This window comes from Pseudorasbora parva, chromosome 3 (genome assembly GCF_024679245.1).
Source record: "Pseudorasbora parva isolate DD20220531a chromosome 3, ASM2467924v1, whole genome shotgun sequence".
In the NCBI taxonomy this organism is placed as follows: domain Eukaryota; kingdom Metazoa; phylum Chordata; class Actinopteri; order Cypriniformes; family Gobionidae; genus Pseudorasbora; species Pseudorasbora parva.
Genome location: NC_090174.1, coordinates 5,207,765 through 5,227,132, shown reverse-complemented (window position 1 = coordinate 5,227,132; position 19,368 = coordinate 5,207,765). Strand labels below are relative to the sequence as shown.

General features: G+C 39.7%; 1 protein-coding gene across 21 annotated transcripts in view; it reads left to right on the top strand.

Annotated features, from left to right (window-relative positions):
- ank1a (ankyrin 1, erythrocytic a) overlaps positions 1 to 19,368 on the top strand; it is a 185,352-nt gene that overhangs the window by 99,864 nt on the left and 66,120 nt on the right. For 16 of the 21 annotated variants that reach the window (XM_067437635.1, XM_067437627.1, XM_067437624.1 and 13 more), the window contains 15 exons: positions 393 to 590; positions 703 to 801; positions 1,336 to 1,434; positions 1,558 to 1,755; positions 2,376 to 2,474; positions 3,063 to 3,161; positions 8,647 to 8,745; positions 8,835 to 8,927; positions 9,021 to 9,093; positions 9,216 to 9,236; positions 14,112 to 14,208; positions 14,459 to 14,537; positions 16,058 to 16,173; positions 16,274 to 16,498; positions 17,079 to 17,233. In XM_067437635.1, coding sequence (XP_067293736.1) covers positions 393 to 590; positions 703 to 801; positions 1,336 to 1,434; positions 1,558 to 1,755; positions 2,376 to 2,474; positions 3,063 to 3,161; positions 8,647 to 8,745; positions 8,835 to 8,927; positions 9,021 to 9,093; positions 9,216 to 9,236; positions 14,112 to 14,208; positions 14,459 to 14,537; positions 16,058 to 16,173; positions 16,274 to 16,498; positions 17,079 to 17,233 — 1,750 coding nt within the window. The remainder of the gene's footprint in view (positions 1 to 392; positions 591 to 702; positions 802 to 1,335; positions 1,435 to 1,557; positions 1,756 to 2,375; positions 2,475 to 3,062; positions 3,162 to 8,646; positions 8,746 to 8,834; positions 8,928 to 9,020; positions 9,094 to 9,215; positions 9,237 to 14,111; positions 14,209 to 14,458; positions 14,538 to 16,057; positions 16,174 to 16,273; positions 16,499 to 17,078; positions 17,234 to 19,368) is intronic. The other 5 variants (XM_067437631.1, XM_067437629.1, XM_067437625.1 and 2 more) reach the window with 5 other exon arrangements.

Sequence of the window (19,368 nt, the reverse complement as noted above, 5' to 3'; positions counted from 1 at the left end):
GAGCAGTTTGTCCATTTAGGGCTACTGTAAAAACATGACTTCACTGTAAGGGGACCCGCGGTGTATGGAGATAGAAACGGCTCATTCTAAGGTCATAAAAACACAACGGTTCATTATATAAGGTCTTTATACTCCACTGTAAACATAGTTATGCATATTATATTGCATTTCTGTCAATAGATCCTTATCAATACTACACACTGCACCTTTAAACTAAAATAAATCATTTATAATATAAATATAATTTGAGAAAAAATTATACATTTGGCCATAAAAAGTTTAGTTGTTGTTTTTTAAGTTTTTCCAAAGTATTTTTTTTTTCAGTGTTTTTTTTTTTTTTTTCAAGCATGTTATTAAAAAAAGCATCACTTATCGATCTTCACCTCCATCAGGATGACCAGACGCCGCTACACTGTGCCGCCCGCATGGGCCACAACGAGATGGTGAAGCTGCTGTTGGAGCACAAAGCAAACCCCAACTCCACCACCACAGCAGGACACACTCCACTGCACATCGCCTCCCGTGAGGGACACACACAAACTGCCAGCATCCTCCTGGACGTCAACGCCCAGCTAACCAAAATGACCAAGGTACAGTGCTCCCCAACACCTAAGTCACCAGCCTCTTGTATTAAAATAGTTTTGGTTTTGTATTGAAACTCTCTCTTGAAACCTTTAATGCTGTTTGATTGGTGCCGTGCAGAAAGGCTTCACTCCCCTTCATGTGGCATCCAAATACGGAAAGGTGGACGTGGCAGAGCTGCTTTTAGAGAGAGGAGCCAATCCAAATGCTGCAGGCAAAGTATGCATTTATACACATTTATAAAATGGAATAGTTCATTCTATAACTATTTATATAGATAGAGTTAGTGATTGACTGAAATAGGATTTCCAATGGCTTGTGTGTCGACATGTGTAAACAGCCAATTTGAAATTCAGTAATTATAATCTGATTACATGACAAAAAAATGTAGTTAGTAACATAATTTCGATTACTCACTTTAGGTAATGTATTCTGACTACTTTTTGATTACTTTTGACCTAACTCAGTTATCACATTCAATTTGTCTAGGATAATATTGTACCTTATGATTGTAAATTAATTTTTATCAACAACACGAAGGGTTTCCCAGACTGGGGTTCATGATGGCTCATTTTATTATTGACCTAACTTGTTAACTTCAAGTAAATATATTAGGTCAAAGAGGTTCAGCTGAGAAAAAAGTTTAGTATTCTTAGTATTTTAGTATTTAAGTATTTTTTTATCATTCATATTGATTGCATTATCATAGGGTGTTATTGATGGTAGTGATGTAAAATGCCTTCTCCTCTACAGGTTGGACTCACGCCGTTGCATGTGGCCGTCCATCATAACAACCTAGATGTGGTCAGTCTTTTGCTCAGCAAAGGGGGATCGCCACACAGCGCCGCTCGAGTATGTCACTGTTATTGCCCTGCTTGACCGTTATTAAAACCACAAAAACTCACAGTTTTAATCATTATTTTGACCTTTATTCTAGACACAAAGTGCATTAACTTGCTATTTTTTCCTCCTCAGAATGGGTATACTCCGCTCCATATAGCGTCCAAACAGAACCAGGTGGAGGTAGCGAGCAGTTTACTGCAGCATGGAGCCTCTGCCAATGCTGAGTCACTGCAAGGGGTCACACCTTTACACCTAGCATCCCAAGAGGGCCAACCAGATATGGTGTTGCTGCTTATCTCAAAGCAGGCCAATGTAAATCTGGGCAATAAGGTAAACGTATCAAGCTTACATTTTTGCACCCTTTTTTAAAGCCCCCACCACACACACAAAAATAGCAGTCTCAATCATGAAAAGAGCAAAAACAACATTTAGCTTGAATAGCAGTGTTTGCATGACAGCAAAAGGGGTAATTAGAGGATTCAAATTGATCAGGACGATAACGTGACATGATTCATGCACTGGCCACTGTTAAATGAAGGGGGAAATGAAATCTCACAATTATATCTCACAATTCTGATAGTTTATTCTAAATTATATTCTCAGGATATAAACTTGCGATTTCGAGAAGTTGTCTGAATGTTTATATAAAGCGTTAGTTATATAGCTTGGTTGTATATAAACCAACGATTAGTAAATGTTAATGAGGTGTAGATAATTCCAATTGAACTAATTCTAACAAATTCAGCCATGAATATTAAGACATTACATTAATATATGTTAATATTGTTAGTATTGAACAAAGATTAGGTAATGCTGTAACAGTGAAGTGTATGAAGTGATCTATATAAATTATGTTTGCAAGTCAAGAGGTTTAATACATTTATAGTTTTGATATCATGCTATCTCTCTTTATATGCATAAAATGATACACATCTGTTTTCTGTCCTCAGAGCGGTCTGACCCCTCTTCACCTTGTAGCTCAGGAGGGGCATGTTGGGATTGCTGATATACTAGTGAAACATGGGGCGTCTGTCTACGCTGCCACACGGGTAAAAACTTTTACAATGCAATATGTTGTTTTTCTACAGAATACACATTATGATTCACATTATTTATTGATTATAAACAATGACTACATTTAAACATGCACCTATAATGTGATTATTTCACATTATCTCAAGGACACAGTAAGTTTACGTGATACGAGCAAATCCTCACTCCTTAAATTCTGGTTAAAAATTGTGGTTATTTTACCACCATTCTTCACATACCTCAATGTACAGATGATAAACTCTCTATATAGTCGGTGTGTTACTGGTCACTGTACATGCCTAAAGTGCCTTAATCTCAATCTGTTTTCAACATCAATATACTGCTTCATACTCGTCACGCAATGTTGTCAAAATGAATTCAGGTTTTTCAGCACTTCAAAATGCAATGCTTTCTTTACTGCTATGTTTATGAATCTTTGCATGACAACCTCATTAGTATGTACTTTGGTCATATTTGGAATAAATGTGATTGCAGCGTTTGTATGCCTGTTTATTGTGACTAAAATCAGCATACACCACTTATTTTACTGTGATATTACTAAACATAGTCAATGATTATAATTATCATTGTTGATTTCTCTTTAGATGGGTTATACTCCTCTTCACGTGGCTTGTCATTATGGCAATATCAAGATGGTGAAGTTCCTCTTACAGCAGCAGGCCAACGTTAACAGCAAGACCAGGGTAAATTAAATATTGCTTTTGTTTTGTTCAAATGCTTCATTTTTCAAACGTTCAGCTTTGTCACAGATGTTCTGCCTTGAATTTCTATTCCTAGAGCAGGAATAAGAATCAGTATGTTACGTTCACCCAGAAATTAAAATTTTCTGTCATTAATTCCTCACCCTTCGTTCAGAACACAAATAAGATCTTTTTGAGGAAATCCGAGCGATTTCTGTCCCTCCATTGACAGCTACGCAACGACCACTGTGACATTTCAAAAAGTTCATAAAGAGGTCATAAAACAAATCTATATGAATCAAAACTCAATTGATTTATATGATGAACAGGTTTAAAGGGTCATGAAACCCCCTCTTTCAGCTCAAATCCACCTCGTAATCTTTTTGAAAAATGCTACTTAAATGGGCGTGCATGCCCGTGAAAAGAGGGGAGGGGGTGGGTGTGGCAGAGCGAGGCAGGGGAAGAAAGAGGGGGGCGAGCAACTGTCATCTATCAGTGCAGAGCAGTGGCCCATGCCAAATCTCAACAAAAATATGGGGTTAAACGTAACGAAATGCAGGATTTTTAAAGCTGGCAAAATTAAAGTCCAATAAAATACACTGACAACCGTCTGTTTGACCATTTAAAGTAACCGAATGCCTTGCTGTCACGTCACAGACAAGGGAAAATGGTGCGAGGACTCAAGTGCAGGAGAAGGATGATTTATTTACAAAATAAAACAAACTCAAAACAACAACCCACGAGGGGGAAAAACACATAATAGAATAATAAAATACAAACTTAAACAAACCAACAGAATCACGGGGAGGACGGAAGACGCAGACATTACACAAGGATCCAACACAGACTGACAAACACAAGGAGATTATAAAGGGAACAAACAAGGCAGATAATGAGGGAGAACAGGTGGGGCAAATTAACCAATAATCGGATAACAAGGGGGAGGGAACAGGGACACGAGCACATGCTCAACATAAAACCCACAAGTGCACACAAGACAGGACAGGCATGTGACATTACCCCCTCCTTAAGGAGCGGCTACCAGACGCTCCACTAGGGACGGGAGGGACAGACCCGGGCGGGACGGGAGGGACAGACCAGGGAGGGACGGGAGGGACAGACAAAGAAGGTACAGACAAGGGAGGGGTAAACAAGGGAGGAACGAGGAAAACAAAAAGTTCAGGAGGCCATGGTGGCCCACAAAGTTCGAATGGCCAGGGCGGCCCACCGAGTTCGGGAGGCCCACCAAGTTCAAGCGGCCGGGGCGGTGCGGGTAGAGCAGGGCGCCAGGGAGGCGCGGTGAGAGCAGGGCGCCAGAGAGGCGCGGTGAGTGCAGGGGGCGCCAGGGAGGCGCGGTGAGAGCAGCACGCCTCAGCGGCGCGGTGAGAGCAGGACGCCTCAGCGGCGCGGTGAGAGCAGGACGCCTCAGCGGCGCGGTGAGAGCAGGACGCCTCAGCGGCGCACGGAGAGCAGGGCGCCTCAGCGGCGCACGGAGAGCAGGGCGCCTCAGCGGCGCACGGAGAGCAGGGCGCCTCAGCGGCGCACGGAGAGCAGGGCGCCTCAGCGGCGCACGGAGAGCAGGGCGCCTCAGCGGCGCAGGGAGAGCAGGACTGCTCAGGGGCGCAGGGAGAGCAGGGCGCCTCAGCGGCGCAGGGAGAGCAGGGCGCCTCAGCGGCGCAGGGAGAGCAGGGCGCCTCAGCGGCGCAGGCAGGGCGTTGGGAAAACTTGTCCAGTCCAGCAGTATCCACCGTCACTGGGACCACCGGAATACGATCTGCTGGCATTGGGACCACCGGAACATGATCTGCCGGAACTGGGACCACCGGAACACGATCCACCGGCACAGGGACCACCGGAACACGATCCACCGGAACTGAGACCACCGGCACACGATCCACCGGAACTGGGACCACCGGAACTGCCTCCGGGGCTTCGGATAAAGCCCTGTGCTCCTTCCACGCATGCAGGACTGCCACCACAAAGCATCCCATCACAGCCCTCCAGGCCGTTTCCGGACTCGGGACCACCGGAACGGAGTCCACCGGCACAGGGACCACCGGAACACGATCCACCGGCACAGGGACAACCGGCACAGGGACCACCGGAACACGGTCCACCGGCACAGGGACCACCGGAACACGATCCACCGGAATCGGGACCACCGGAACACGATCCGCCGGTACTGGGACCATCGGCATGCGATCCGCCGGCACTGGGACCACCGGCACAGGGACCACTGGAGCTGGGACCACAAGAACAGGCACGGAGGGAGCCTTCCTTCTCCTCCTCCTTTTAGAGACCACCGGAGCTTGGGCCACTGGAACTGGGGCCACTGGAACAGGAACCACCGGAGCTATCCAGCCCCTGGTCCTAGAGGGACTGGAGTCCAGCTGTTCCACAAACTCCCAAAAGTCTGGGGTTCCCATTCTCTCAACCTCCATGGGGCTGAGAGGCATGTCCAGGCAGAGGTTAAACACCTCTGCCTTCTCTGTCTCATTGAGGTACAGGTGATGCACCTCAATAAGGAATTTGCAGGCGAACTCTCTTACACCCGCCCCCTGTTGGCGGATGTATTTAGAGTTCACCTGCCGCATCACCTGTACGTGCCTGGTTAGCTCCATAGTTCAAAGAGTTAACAACAAAAATAAACAATCCTCTTGCTGAGTCCTCTATGGTTGGATCCTTCTGTCACGTCACAGACAAGGGAAAATGGTGCGAGGACTCAAGTGCAGGAGAAGGATGATTTATTTACAAAATAAAACAAACTCAAAACAACAACCCACGAGGGGGAAAAACACATAATAGAATAATAAAATACAAACTTAAACAAACCAACAGAATCACGGGGAGGACGGAAGACGCAGACATTACACAAGGATCCAACACAGACTGACAAACACAAGGAGATTATAAAGGGAACAAACAAGGCAGATAATGAGGGAGAACAGGTGGGGCAAATTAACCAATAATCGGATAACAAGGGGGAGGGAACAGGGACACGAGCACATGCTCAACATAAAACCCACAAGTGCACACAAGACAGGACAGGCATGTGACACTTGCTACATATATTAGATTAATCGGAATTGTTTAAAATATAGAAATGCATACACAATTATTATTGTCATTTATAAATATAGAATTATGTTTGTATACACAGTATAAATGCATATTTTTTTAAAGAAAAAAAAAAATGATCGAAAAAAACAACAACCGTTATGTACATATAGCCGAGATCTAACTTACGCGCGTCCCAGAACACCCATAATAAAGATGGACAGCGACAGTGAAGACTACAGTAAAAGCAGTACAGAGGGCTCTGCTGAGGTGGAGGACTTTTCTCCTCCTGAAACCCCAGGGGAAGATGGTACAGATAGAAAAGTCCTCCGGACTTGGTACAGCATTGCCGGCAAGACGCAAACTGCGTTGCTGAGCAAAACCGAAGTCCACCTGTCTCCAGTTCTCGTAACTTTCATTCGAAAAATGTTTGTTACACACATAAAGCTTTGAGGTGTCGCTAGTTGATGGCCAACCAACCGCCCGCAGCCAGAGACTAGCCCTGGCAGCATCGCAGGGAAAGCCATGCAACACACCCGAATCTTTACACCAGGGAAACAAACACTTACGACCCATCATAAACTCCTCTCATCTACTCCGTGAACACGCAGACTGTCACTTCTGTCATTTGAAAGAACCACGTGCTGTCATGAATAATTAAGAGACGGTGTCTTCTCATAGGATAAGAAAACTCAGTCTTATTAATAATAATGAGACACCGATGCGTCACGTAGCACTATTAGAGCGATGGTACGTCACAAGCTGTGACGTGGACGCAATGAAGTTTTTAAACCCGGAAGACGAAAATAGGGTGAAAAACATAAAAATTGACCAGATTCCCCTTTTAATTAAATCTAACAGATGCTAACATTATGTTCAATGATGTTCAACACACATACCTCTGTTAAAATCTCAAAAATTTAGCTGTAGGGTTTCATGACCCTTTAATTTAGGCCTTTATTCACATATAAATATTATCAATTAATAATTATCACAAAAAAAACCTCACAAACCTCATGTTGTGTCAATCACGTTTACACACTGCCTCCGAAACTTTCGTCCATCATAAACCAGTTTGGATTGGGTTAAATTTGATGTGTTTTTCACATCTGTAGCAAGCATTTTGAGAGGTTTTGAGAATTCAGAGCCACCATACAAGCGAACGCCAAAATCCAGAATGACGTCTAACAAGTTGATCCACTTCACGTAGCACAAAGCACGGTGTGACAAACAAAGTTTTTTAAAATGTGGCTCCAGTATCGCTAGCAAACTGAGCCACTGACATCCTTAAGTAAACTTTGAATCGATCGTGGTAGTCCTGCAGCTTCTTGATAAGAAGGTGAAACTCTCCTTCCTCTCTATACAATCTCAGGATATTTCCAATATTTTCTCTTTTTAAGAAGAGAGAGGACAAAATCCTCCTCACTGCTTGAAGACTCCATTCTGTAATGTTTTGCACGATGTGCTAATTTGTGCACGATGGATTAATTAATACGCATCGGACTCAATGTGCAAGGTTTCTGTGCGTGAGGAATTTTTAGGATGACGAATATGAGAAATGCATACGAAAATTTCAGACTCAGTGTGTAAGGACATTTAATATGCTGTGTAACACAAGAATAAAACCTCATTGGTGCTTACTGAAGTTTAAACGTGATGAGTGACAAAAGAATGAACCTCATTGGTTCTTGCAGAAGCTCAAGCGTGATGCGTAACACGAGAATGAACCTCATTGGTTCTTGCAGAAGCTCAAGCGTGATGCGTAACACGAGAATGAACCTCATTGGTTCTTGCAGAAGTTCAAACGTGATGCTTAACACGAGAATGAACCTCATTGGTTCTTGCAGAAGCTCAAGCGTGATGCGTAACACAAGAATGAACCTCATTGGTTCTTGCAGAAGTTCAAACGTGATGCATAACACGAGAATAAACTTCATTGGTTCTTGCTGAAGCTCAAACGTAATGCTTAACACGAGAATGAACCTCATTGGTTCTCGCACATCAAGCAAACATGCTTGAGCTTCCGTTAACCACAACTGATGTGAGTTAATGAATGTTTATTCAATCTTTTCATCATATAAAGCGATTAAGTCTCTTTTCTGCTAATTTATACGGATCTTTTTATTAACTTTTTCATCAAAGTGATAGTTCGGAATGACATGAAGGTGAGTAATTAATGAAATAATTTTCAATTTGGGTAGACTACCCCTTAAATAAGTGAAATTTGTGCAGTTCATAACGTTCTTCTTATATGAACATCTAGAGGAGACAAATTTGAGAAGCAAGAGTGTTAATTTGCACTTAATTTAATCTGGTCTCGCTCTAGCAGAAACGCTTGACGTGTTAGAGATCTCATTTGTGAATTTTTTTTTTCCTGACTTTTTTTGATTTTTCCTGACTTTTTTTCCTGCTCTTTTTTTGGGACTGGTAGTTGGGCTATATGCCGCTACATCAGGCTGCTCAGCAGGGCCATACGGACATCGTGACGCTTCTCCTGAAACATGGCGCACAACCAAATGAGATCACATCTGTAAGAGCCCAGCCACTTTTAACTGATTACCATCATTGATTGGACGCTGATGGATGAAATAAACACTAAAATATTTCCATCTCCTATAGAATGGCACATCAGCTCTTGCCATTGCAAAGCGCCTTGGATACATCTCAGTCATTGATGTGCTCAAACTGGTCACCGAAGAGACAGTTACCATGGTAAGTTTGACCTTTCATAAAACTAATCTCATACTATGGCTACTGTAAAATAAACGTTGTTCATATGTGTCGTAATAAACATTTCCCTTTTAGACCACCACAGAAAAACATCGCATGAGTTTCCCAGAGACGGTTGATGAGATCTTGGACGTGTCTGAAGATGAAGGTAAATACTGCTCTCGATTTAACTTCATGGTCTGTTTTAGTGTTGTATATATTTTAATTCCAAATACAAATGAGCGGGCATTTAAAGAGCTTCCTGAATTAGATTCCTCTTGGTTTTTCTAGGAATTGCACAGCTAACGTTAGGTATGAATTTCCCTCTTTCTTCTTCGTACAGTGACTTCATTCCAAGCGCACACACACATTGTCATTTTCTGGTTCACTTTGACTATTATGATGGACGTCGTGTCATTAGCATGTGTGCATTTATGTTAATAAGCCTTCCAAAATAATTAACTATTCCTGAAACCTCTCCCACTAACCTGTTCCATCTCCTTTTATTTCCTTTCTGGAGTAGCACAGATTTATTTCTCTCAGTAAAACAGTTATACACTGCCGTATTCGTATAAATATAAACTTACTGACTTGTGTGATTGAAAGTTCAGTGGGCCGGGAACAAAAGTGATGAAGGGTCTATATTAGAAAACTGCACTGCACAAAAATGGGGTTTTCTCTCATTGTCCAGTAACATTATTAAATATAGAGTTACTTGATAATCAAAATCGCATAAAATAATAAAACAGAGACTATATTGTATTAGACTATACATTTGTTTGCATTCCTGGGTCTGTCAACTTTACTTATAAAAACAACAATTGTTGACCTGGTGCAGGACAATATATCAAAAACCATCCAAATGAAAACCATATACAACCAATATACAACACAAACTATCATTAAAAGCCAGAGAAAATATATGTATGTTTTACTTTAAAAGTGTGTAGTGTAGGGGCAATTCTAATAAAATAGCTTATAAAACAGTCAAAACTTAATGTTTTTCAACTAAAACCATATAGTGTATCTTTTCAGTAACTACTCATTGATGAGTGAATGTGCAAAATGTACTTTATTTGTAATGTTACTATGTTTTTACTAAATTTACCCCTTTTTATTCATTAAACAATGTATCAGTTCTTTGAAATAAACATTTTTACAAAGTTTTACTGCAGTTTTTTATTTTTTATTTTTAACACTTAATTTTTTTTAATAGAAATTTGTATGTACCTCTTTTGGGTCAAAACATACCAGAATGCATTAGGAGGGGTAAAGAACTTTTTATTTTATTTTAGGTGTCCTTTTTATTATGTTTATATAAATAAGTGCTGAGTAATATTAATTAACAACCTGTACTTACTCTATAATTAGGGTTAGGGTTTAGTTTAGGGTTAGTTTCTTGTAATTTACTGTAAATACACGTAAGATGTATAACAGGGACACTATAAAATAAAGCGTTACTGGTTTAGTTTTGTCTTTTTTTACCCCACAGGTAAATACTTTGTACCCAATAGGTTATGAGTAATACATTACGTTGTCGATATAGTCTCTGAAAACAAGCTTTTCTTGTGCATTTTGCTTATCAAATAAAATACTGATTAAGGACTTGTAAATATAATAGTATTACAATTTATTAATGCAATTGTTAATTTTTTCAGATTTGCAAAATCAGTAATGTATAAAGTATCACAATTTTTTTAAGAGTGTGTTGTAGAATTAATAATTAAGTTATATAAAGTATTTCATAAACAATGTGTTTCAGCTCAGGGTTACAGATATTAAAGGTGTGTTTAATGTCCTGAAAATGTTTCATATGCATCCAGACTCTTACACGGATGTACTTCACATGACTGCCTTGTGCAGGTCTAATGCATACGTTTCATTATATAGTAGTACATACATTGTTATATACAATATATATGCCATGTTTATTGTAGGTGTGTATATATGTTATACGCACACACACATACTGTCTATGAAATAATTGAAGCCTGCTTGACCTTATTGCTTTTTGAAATGCAGGTTTGTTGATTATGTGAAAAAATGTCATTTTCTGCTCTACCAATTATAGTGTGTTTGTTTGCAAGACAACTTCCCAAGAGGATGGCTTATAAAAGGACCTTAATAGACACAATTAAGATTAATATCTTGTTGTTTTTTATGAAAACAAGCGCAGTTTACCTATGACTATGCATTTAGCTGTGTGATATGACTGAAGGCATTGTGTTTTGAAGGTCATTTGTGCCTCTGGTTTGTAGTTAATTTAATATTATAAACACACACTCTCACACACAGAGTTGTTTCTCATTGATTTGATTTGGGATGTTTTATTGCAGCATGTCCATCACAAATCTTTCCCTTTTCTTCATTATCACTCACCTGCAATTCAGTGTTGGGGAAGTTATTCAAAAGAAGTAATTAGTGAATACTTACTAATTACTTTTTTCAGCATTGTAATGAAACACATTTGAACAGTAATCATGTAACATGAATGGATTTCTAAAACCTATAACAACACATTGTTTATGAGAACTTTGGATGCAGAGCAAGTAAAGACACAAAGGTAATTGTGACATGATTACTGAAAGTGATTACATTTTTTCAAGTAAAAAGTAATCTGAATACAGGAATGCATTACTTTCACTTTTCAAAAAAAGGATTGTGGCAGTACCATGGTACAATTTACAAAATCATACTTTTTTATACCATGGTAATGAATGAATACCACAGTGTTTATATAGTACTCATGTACTTAAACGGATAGTTCATGCTAAAATAAAAAAATGAAGTCATCATTTAATCACCCTGCCGTTGGTCTAATGCCGTATGTTCTTCTTTCTTTTTTGGACCACAAAAGGAGAATAAAAAAAAAAAAGTCCCACTCAAGCTCATCCATATAATGTCAGTGAATAGCGACCGGCATCAATGGGGCGGCAGTGGCTATGGGGCGGCAGTGGCTCAGTGGTTCATGTAGGTTGTCTACAAACCAGAAGGTTGGTGGTTCAATCCCCGGTTCCACCTGACCAATTGTCGAAGTGTCCATGAGCAAGACACCTAACCCCAGCTGCTCCCGACGAGCTGGATGGCGCCTTACATGGCTGACATCGCCGTCAGTGTATGAATGGGTGAATGTGGGGCAAAATGTAAAGCGCTTTGGATAAAAGCGCTATATAAATGCAGTCCATTTACCATTTACCATCAAGCTTTTTTTTTAAAAATGCAAAAGTTTTTGGAAAAGTATGGAATTTGATTTGAATAATTTCCAGGTTTGGAAAAGTATGGAAAAAAGAAAGCAGAGTATTGAAAAATATTTGCATTGCCAGACTATTGCCCCTATTATAGAAAATTACGCATTTATCATTCAAGAAGTGTTTTCATGACAGCTGATTCTTTACTGATTGTCAAACATGACTGAATGAATTCAAGGTGCTCTTTTCACTATGCAAAAATGCAGGTTATCATAAGCATGTTGGGTTTCTTCTCATGATATTTTTAGCACTGTATTACAGGACCTTTGCAAAAATAACAAATAAACAGTCTTCTGCATGATCACGAGAAACCGTTCAACTTAGCATATAGGACAAAGCAAACTGAGCCACCTATTGCAACTTCAGCTCCATTTTTCAGTGTGGTTTCTTGGCCACAAAAGAGAAATGCGTCAAACCAAACCTAAGGCCTTGGAATATGATGTACTGCCCTAACGAAATCCAATTTTTTTTAACACTTTAAAACATTGCCAGTCTTTTTTTATAGACCCTTGAACTTTGCAAATAGGACAATGCACACAGCCATATTGTGCCATCAGCCTTTTTTGTGTCATGGCTTCTTTGCCGCCACAGAGGATGTGTTCCTCTGTGTTATTAGAGGTACTATCCTAAGGAAAGCCCAATTTTGAACACTTTTTTTTACTGTCCCTTGAACTTGGCTAATAGGCCAATGCACACAGCTGTATTGTGCTGAGTCCTTTTTGTGTCATGTTTGGCCGCTGCCACTGAGGATGTGTTAAATTTGACATTAGGTCTTGATTTTAGAGGTACTTCCCTAAGGAAAGCCCAATTTTGAGCTTATAGATCTCTATTAATTGATGTGAATCCATGCTCGTTTTCTTCATAGTAGAGCCCAATTTAGTCACTCCAAGAAAATCAATGCAAAAAACCCTGAGAAAATAAAGATATTTACAAATGACTATACTCAGATATAAAGCTGAAAATAATGTTATATGAACTGAGATCTACAGAGAGGTTTGGAAAAAAAATGTCTGGAAAAGTATGGAATTTTGAAATGGAAACCGTGTAGGGACTCTGAGTCTCACAGAATGATCCCATGTGACACGTTTCGTATATTCCGAGTGTACAATGGGGTTTGTTGAAAAAACAAACCAAAATGTAATGTATTTTTTATCAAAAATCCTTAGCATTTCACTCCATCTTTCCCAGAAAAAGCTTCCAAGTCATGAAAAATCAAGATTAGTTAATATTTGACATGAAATACAATCCCCCAAAAAGTATCTGGCAATTAAAGTCAAATATCTCCGGACCGGAACTGAGTTTGTCTGATGACAGGTAGAATGGAAGATGCCAGATCTGAACCCGATAACTTCTTACGACGTACACAGCAGATAAATTCATTTCAGAGAAGACGGTACATGTATTTTAGCTATGTCATACTGCATGTTGGTAAATCTTGATTTCTCACACCCTATCTCACATCAAGTTGGAGTGAACTAGGTGCTAATTGAGTCACGCGACTGTACGAATCTTCTACAGAAGACCAATGGCCAAGGTCAGGAATATATGGTCAATCTGTGATACTTTTGCGCCTTTTAAAAAAAAGCTTGATGCTGGTCGCTATTCACTGCCATTATATGGATAAGTGCGAACAGGACTTTTAAAAAAAGTATTATTCTCCTTTTATGATCCATAAAAGAAAGAAGAACATATGGCAACACCAGGGTGAGTAAATGATGACTTCATTTTCATTTTAGGGTGAAATATCTCTAAAAAGAGCCTTGGTAGTACCATGGTGCTTCTTTATTACTGTCATAACATTTTTCCCTCACTCAACAGCTCTCACTCCATTTATATCCTCTCCATCTTCAGCTTTCATTTCTTCTTGATGACACATCTAACACCCTTTCACTAAGTCGTCTCTTTTGTTCTTTTCTCTTTTCATCCCTCCTTGCGGCAGGCGAGGAGCTGCTGGGGAACGAGGGTGCCAGGTATTTGAAGATGGAGGACTTAAAGGACCATGATGAGGATTTCCTTTCCCCCAAGAAAGTTCTAGAGTACGAGGGAGAGTTGCAGTGATGATGTTGAAGATGAATCAGATAAAACAGGAAGTCGAGGACAGCTTAATGTTGGTGGAGGAAATGACGTAGAGTATTTCAAACTAGATTTATTACTGTTTGAATATAGATCAGAAAAGATCAGAGCCCAAACAGAGTATAGGCCACTGAGATGAATTATAATGGGACCGAAGAATTGTCATTTTCTGATTCCTTTTTGCCAGACTTAATTTTAACTTTTGTTCCTTAGGAATCATTCCCCTGCAATTCCAAGGATCCCATGCGTATCTCCCGAAACAGTCATGCTGAAAGAACATGAAATCGAGCAGGTAAATATGTGCACTGGTATCAGCATTGGTCCCACATCATAACTGGGGACTACTACAGTGTGTACTGCTTATATTTTAAATTCATAAAGCATCCAATACATTGTCTGGGTTTACATACAAACTAATAATAATGCGAGTAAACCACGTTTACAAGACTTTATTAATACCTTTCCCAGTAGTGACATCAAAATGCAATCATTTGCATATCTGACTCAGAGTATTTTTGGTGTGTCAGTTATGATGTTAAATAAAGCATTAAACACCGAAGAATAGTTTTGCAACATGTCAGCAGGAAACGGCTCATCTATTTTCCTCTCATGCAGTTACAGATGCAGCATTTAGCTTGAACCACTTCTTCTGCTGCACGAGAGGAGAGCACTTTTATCATTTTTTGGGTCAAGAAAGAGTCTGAGTTTGCAATATATTTCCTCCTCCTCACTTGCAAAATACTCGATTTGTCTGGATGCACTTAAATCCAGAGTAAGGACATCACACATGTGCACAGAAATCAGGTTAATGTGTTTACATGCTGTGACGACTGGTTTAAAGGGTTAGTTCACCCCAAAATGAAAATTCGTTATGAAAATAAACGCACTTGCATGATCACATGCATTTTCAGCTTATTAAGCATAATCGGGTTAAGAGTGTGCATGTAAACACACTCGTTGATCCTAGAGACAGTAAATGCTATTAAATTGTTATAAAAAATGTACTTCAAATAAACCTGAAGACTTCTGAAGGATCATGTGACACTGAAGACTGGAGTAATGATGCTGAAAATTCAGCTTTGATCACAGGAATAAATTATACTTTAATATAGAAAAAGGGTATTTAAAAAATTTTGGTAACACTTTATTTTAAGGTTCAGTTATTAACTATTAGCTAGTTGCTTATTAGCATGCATATTACTAGGATATTGGCTGTTTATTAGCACTTATAAAGCTCATATTAATGCCTTATTCTGCATGACCTTATTCTACATCCCTTAATATGTCGATAACATCCTAATAACACTAATAACCCTTAATAACATCCTACCCCATACCTAAACTTAAATGCTACAAAAACTACCTTACTAACTATTAATAAGCAGTAAATTAGGGGTTTATTGAGGCAGAAGATGTAGTTACTAGAGTATATGTGTTCCCCATACTAAAGTGGTACCATTTTTTTAATTCTAGTTTTATTGTATTTTTAAACAAATAAATGCAACCTTGGTAAGAGACGTTCAAAAACATTACAAAATCTTACTGATTCCACACTTTTGAATGTTAGCGCGTAATATAATGCATTCAATTTATATAGTGCTTTTCAAGGCACTCAAATCGCTTTACATAGAAGCGTAGATTGCGTAGAACCATGGTGCTTTTTAATTTAAAGTACAGTTTACACACTCAAAATGGGCCCATATTAAGTACTTTGGAGTACCATATAATACCACAACTATACCATGTTTTTGGTCTTGTACCTTGATAGCATATTTTGAATATATATCACAGTATGATATGCAATGTCTACAGCAGCAGACTCCTCTTCCTTTGGCCAAGGAGTATGATGAGGATTCCCTGATCCCCAGCAGTCCGGCCACAGAGACGTCAGACAATGTCAGTCCGGTAGCAAGTCCCATCCACACCGGGTTAGTTTCCTGCCCCTACCTGAAATATTAGTGACATTTTGGAGTAAATCAGCTCTTGAAAGAATTAATATCATGAATTAATATCCTCATGGCTGTGCAGTTTTCTGGTAAGCTTCATGGTGGACGCTCGTGGCGGCTCAATGAGAGGGAGCAGACACAACGGCCTGCGCGTCATCATTCCTCCTCGTACGTGTGCTGCTCCAACACGCATCACCTGCCGCCTGGTGAAGCCTCAGAAACTCGCTACACCGCCTCCTTTGGTGGAGGGCGAGGGTCTTGCCAGCCGGATCATCTCTCTTGGTCCAGCAGGGATGCAGTTCTTGGGGTAAGGAAACCAGATTTGACAGAAAACAAGATTAAAATTTAAAAGGCTAGTTCACCCAAAAATGAAATTTATGTCATTAACTCCTCACCCTAATGTCGTTCCACACCTGAAGACCTCTGTTCATCTTCAGACACAGTTTAAGATATTTTATATTCAGTCAAAGAGCGTATTTAAGTGTATGCACACTAAACTGTCCATGTCCAGAAAGGGAATAAAAACATCATCACAGTAGTCCATATGAGACATCAGTGGGTTAATTACAATCTCTTGAAGCATCGAAAATACATTTTGGTCCAAAAATAACAAAAACTACGACTTAATTTAGCGTTGTCTTCTCTTCTGGGTTTGTTTTAAATCCTCAAACAAAAATTCAAATGGTTGTGAATCAGCGGATTGATTCATGATTCAGATCGCCAATGTCAAGTGATTTCAGCAGTTTGGCACGCGATCCGAATCATGAATCAATACGCTTATTCATGACCGTTTGAATTTTATAGTCATTAATGACATCAATTTCATTTTTGGGTGAACTAACCCTTTAAATTGCAAACTAACACTTTAACTCTTATTGCTCCTGAAGGCCTGTGATTGTTGAGATTCCCCATTTTGCGGCTCTCGGTCGAGGAGATCGTGAGCTTGTGGTCCTGAGGAGTGAGAACGGATCGGTCTGGAAGGAACATCGTAATCGTTATGGTGACGAGGTTTTGGAGACCATCCTCAATGGCATGGATGAAGGTGTGTACTTACTGTTGCTACAATTTAAAGTGATATATATATTTGGTTAGACTTCCTTTATAAATCCCCAAGGGGATATTAAGGTGTTACAGTAACAAAACAAAAACACAAGACAAAAAATAGACAATACAATCAATCAATAAACACAACAATCTGAATATTATCAATTACAAGATACCATGCAATGACCTAATTAGCATAGTAATTTCTTACCATCAAACAATGCCACTCAATCCCTTAATCCAAGCAAAGCTGTATTGTTATACTGCACTGACCTTTTATGCACAGTAAATACAGTAACATTTGCTGTTAAATTATAGCAAATCTTATATATTATAGGTTTCAGATAGGCCCCATTTCCTTAAAAATAGAGAATAAAGGGGGTATGATGGGGGGGGGGGGGGGGTCTTTCTTTTTTACGAAAAATAGCAACCTACACATTTAGAGTTCAGCTGCAACATGCCACTAGCCTGGCGTGGTCATACTCAATTCCAGTCAGAATATGAGTCTGATACTGCTCCATTGAGCTGTGATTATGGGGTGTATTTCAACCGGCAAAGGAAAGACCTCAATTGGAAAGACCTACAACCAATCAGAGCTACAGACTACAGAGCTACAGATGCTAAAGACACCTTTCCTATCGACAAATGCCTTGATCGCGGTCCTCTGTTCCTCTTTTAAAATGAATGATCTGTCGATATCTTCTATAACAGACGTGATGGTGGAATCTACCCATCTCAGTTCTTCAACAACAGCGGTCATTGTTGTAAACTAATTGGACCCAAGCGACAGTAAATACAATAGAATGTGATAAATTCTAGTAAAGGTGGTCATGAGTAGTTTAAAAAGCTTTAAAAAGCTAATTTATGTTGCTGCAGGATGATGTTTTCTGTCTTGTTAGTGGCTGTTTTAGATCATGTTTGACTTTTTCCATAGTATTTGAAATGTTTGTAAATTCTCAATAGAATTCAAAATGGGTCGCAAAGTGCATTAAAATTGTTCAAGAAGAAGTTAAAGAAGTTATTACACTGTGTGTAAATAACAGCTAGATTCTATTTACACTAAGGGTGACCCCGAATAGTCAAAGATTCGATGCATCGATATGCGGAGCCTGATTCGACCACCGATCTCACGGTCGAATCTTCACGGGTGTTATGAAACGAGGATCATACCATTTTGGCAATATGGGGGTGCTCAATATTTTAAAGACGTGTCACGGTGCTGAGCTGAGCTGGACATCGGTGTGCGACCCCTTTAAAATTAGAACATGTTCAATGAGTGTACACACACCGGCGGCAGCATTTGTTTAAAATCCTGCTGCACCACAGAGCTCTTTTGTGCAGCTCATCTGTCAGTCAATTCAAAATTGAGCTCGCGTGTATATAATGTGCACGTCAGGTGGCGGTGTGAGTGAGATCCTGAGGCGCGGGGCTGAGCTTCGCGTACGTCTTCACCCGCTTTAGGCACAATCGGCTTCAGAACGTGCATGGAAACGCACTCAAAGTTTTCTTTTCCTCTCTAGGCAGGTATTTTTTTAGGCTTATTTATCAAAATGTTCTTTTATATATTTGTGTGATGTTCTGTATTTCGATCGCAGCTTTAACATGTTATGAGAAAACGGTTTATGAATGTTTATCCACCACATTACCTTTTAGGCTATTTAAACCTAAATAAGAAAGCCATTGTCAGTTCGTCTGTCAGTTGGCAGGAAGTTTTGGTCGCTTTATTAAAAGTTGTTCTGTGTGCAGTGTGTAAAGGAAAATAAAAATAGTTTTACTCTTCTGCTGATAGTGTCGTGCCCCTCCCAACGCATTCACACACACAGGTGATTCGACTATCAGTTGACCACAGAGAGATTCGACAATTCTTCGATTGTCTAAATCCTTAGTCGAGGACAGCCCTAATTTACACTATGTCAAAATAGCAGTTTTCATTAGAATAAGTGTAAAACAAAGTTAGATGCTATTTATAATAATAGATAGTGGCTGATACTATTTGCACCTCAGTGTTGTTGTACATTAAACGGTATGCACTTATAACATAGAGTGTAAATGATTGTATTTATTAAAATGATGAAATGGATGCCACCTTATTGGGATAATACAGTCCTCCCTACACCTACGCCTGACCCTAAA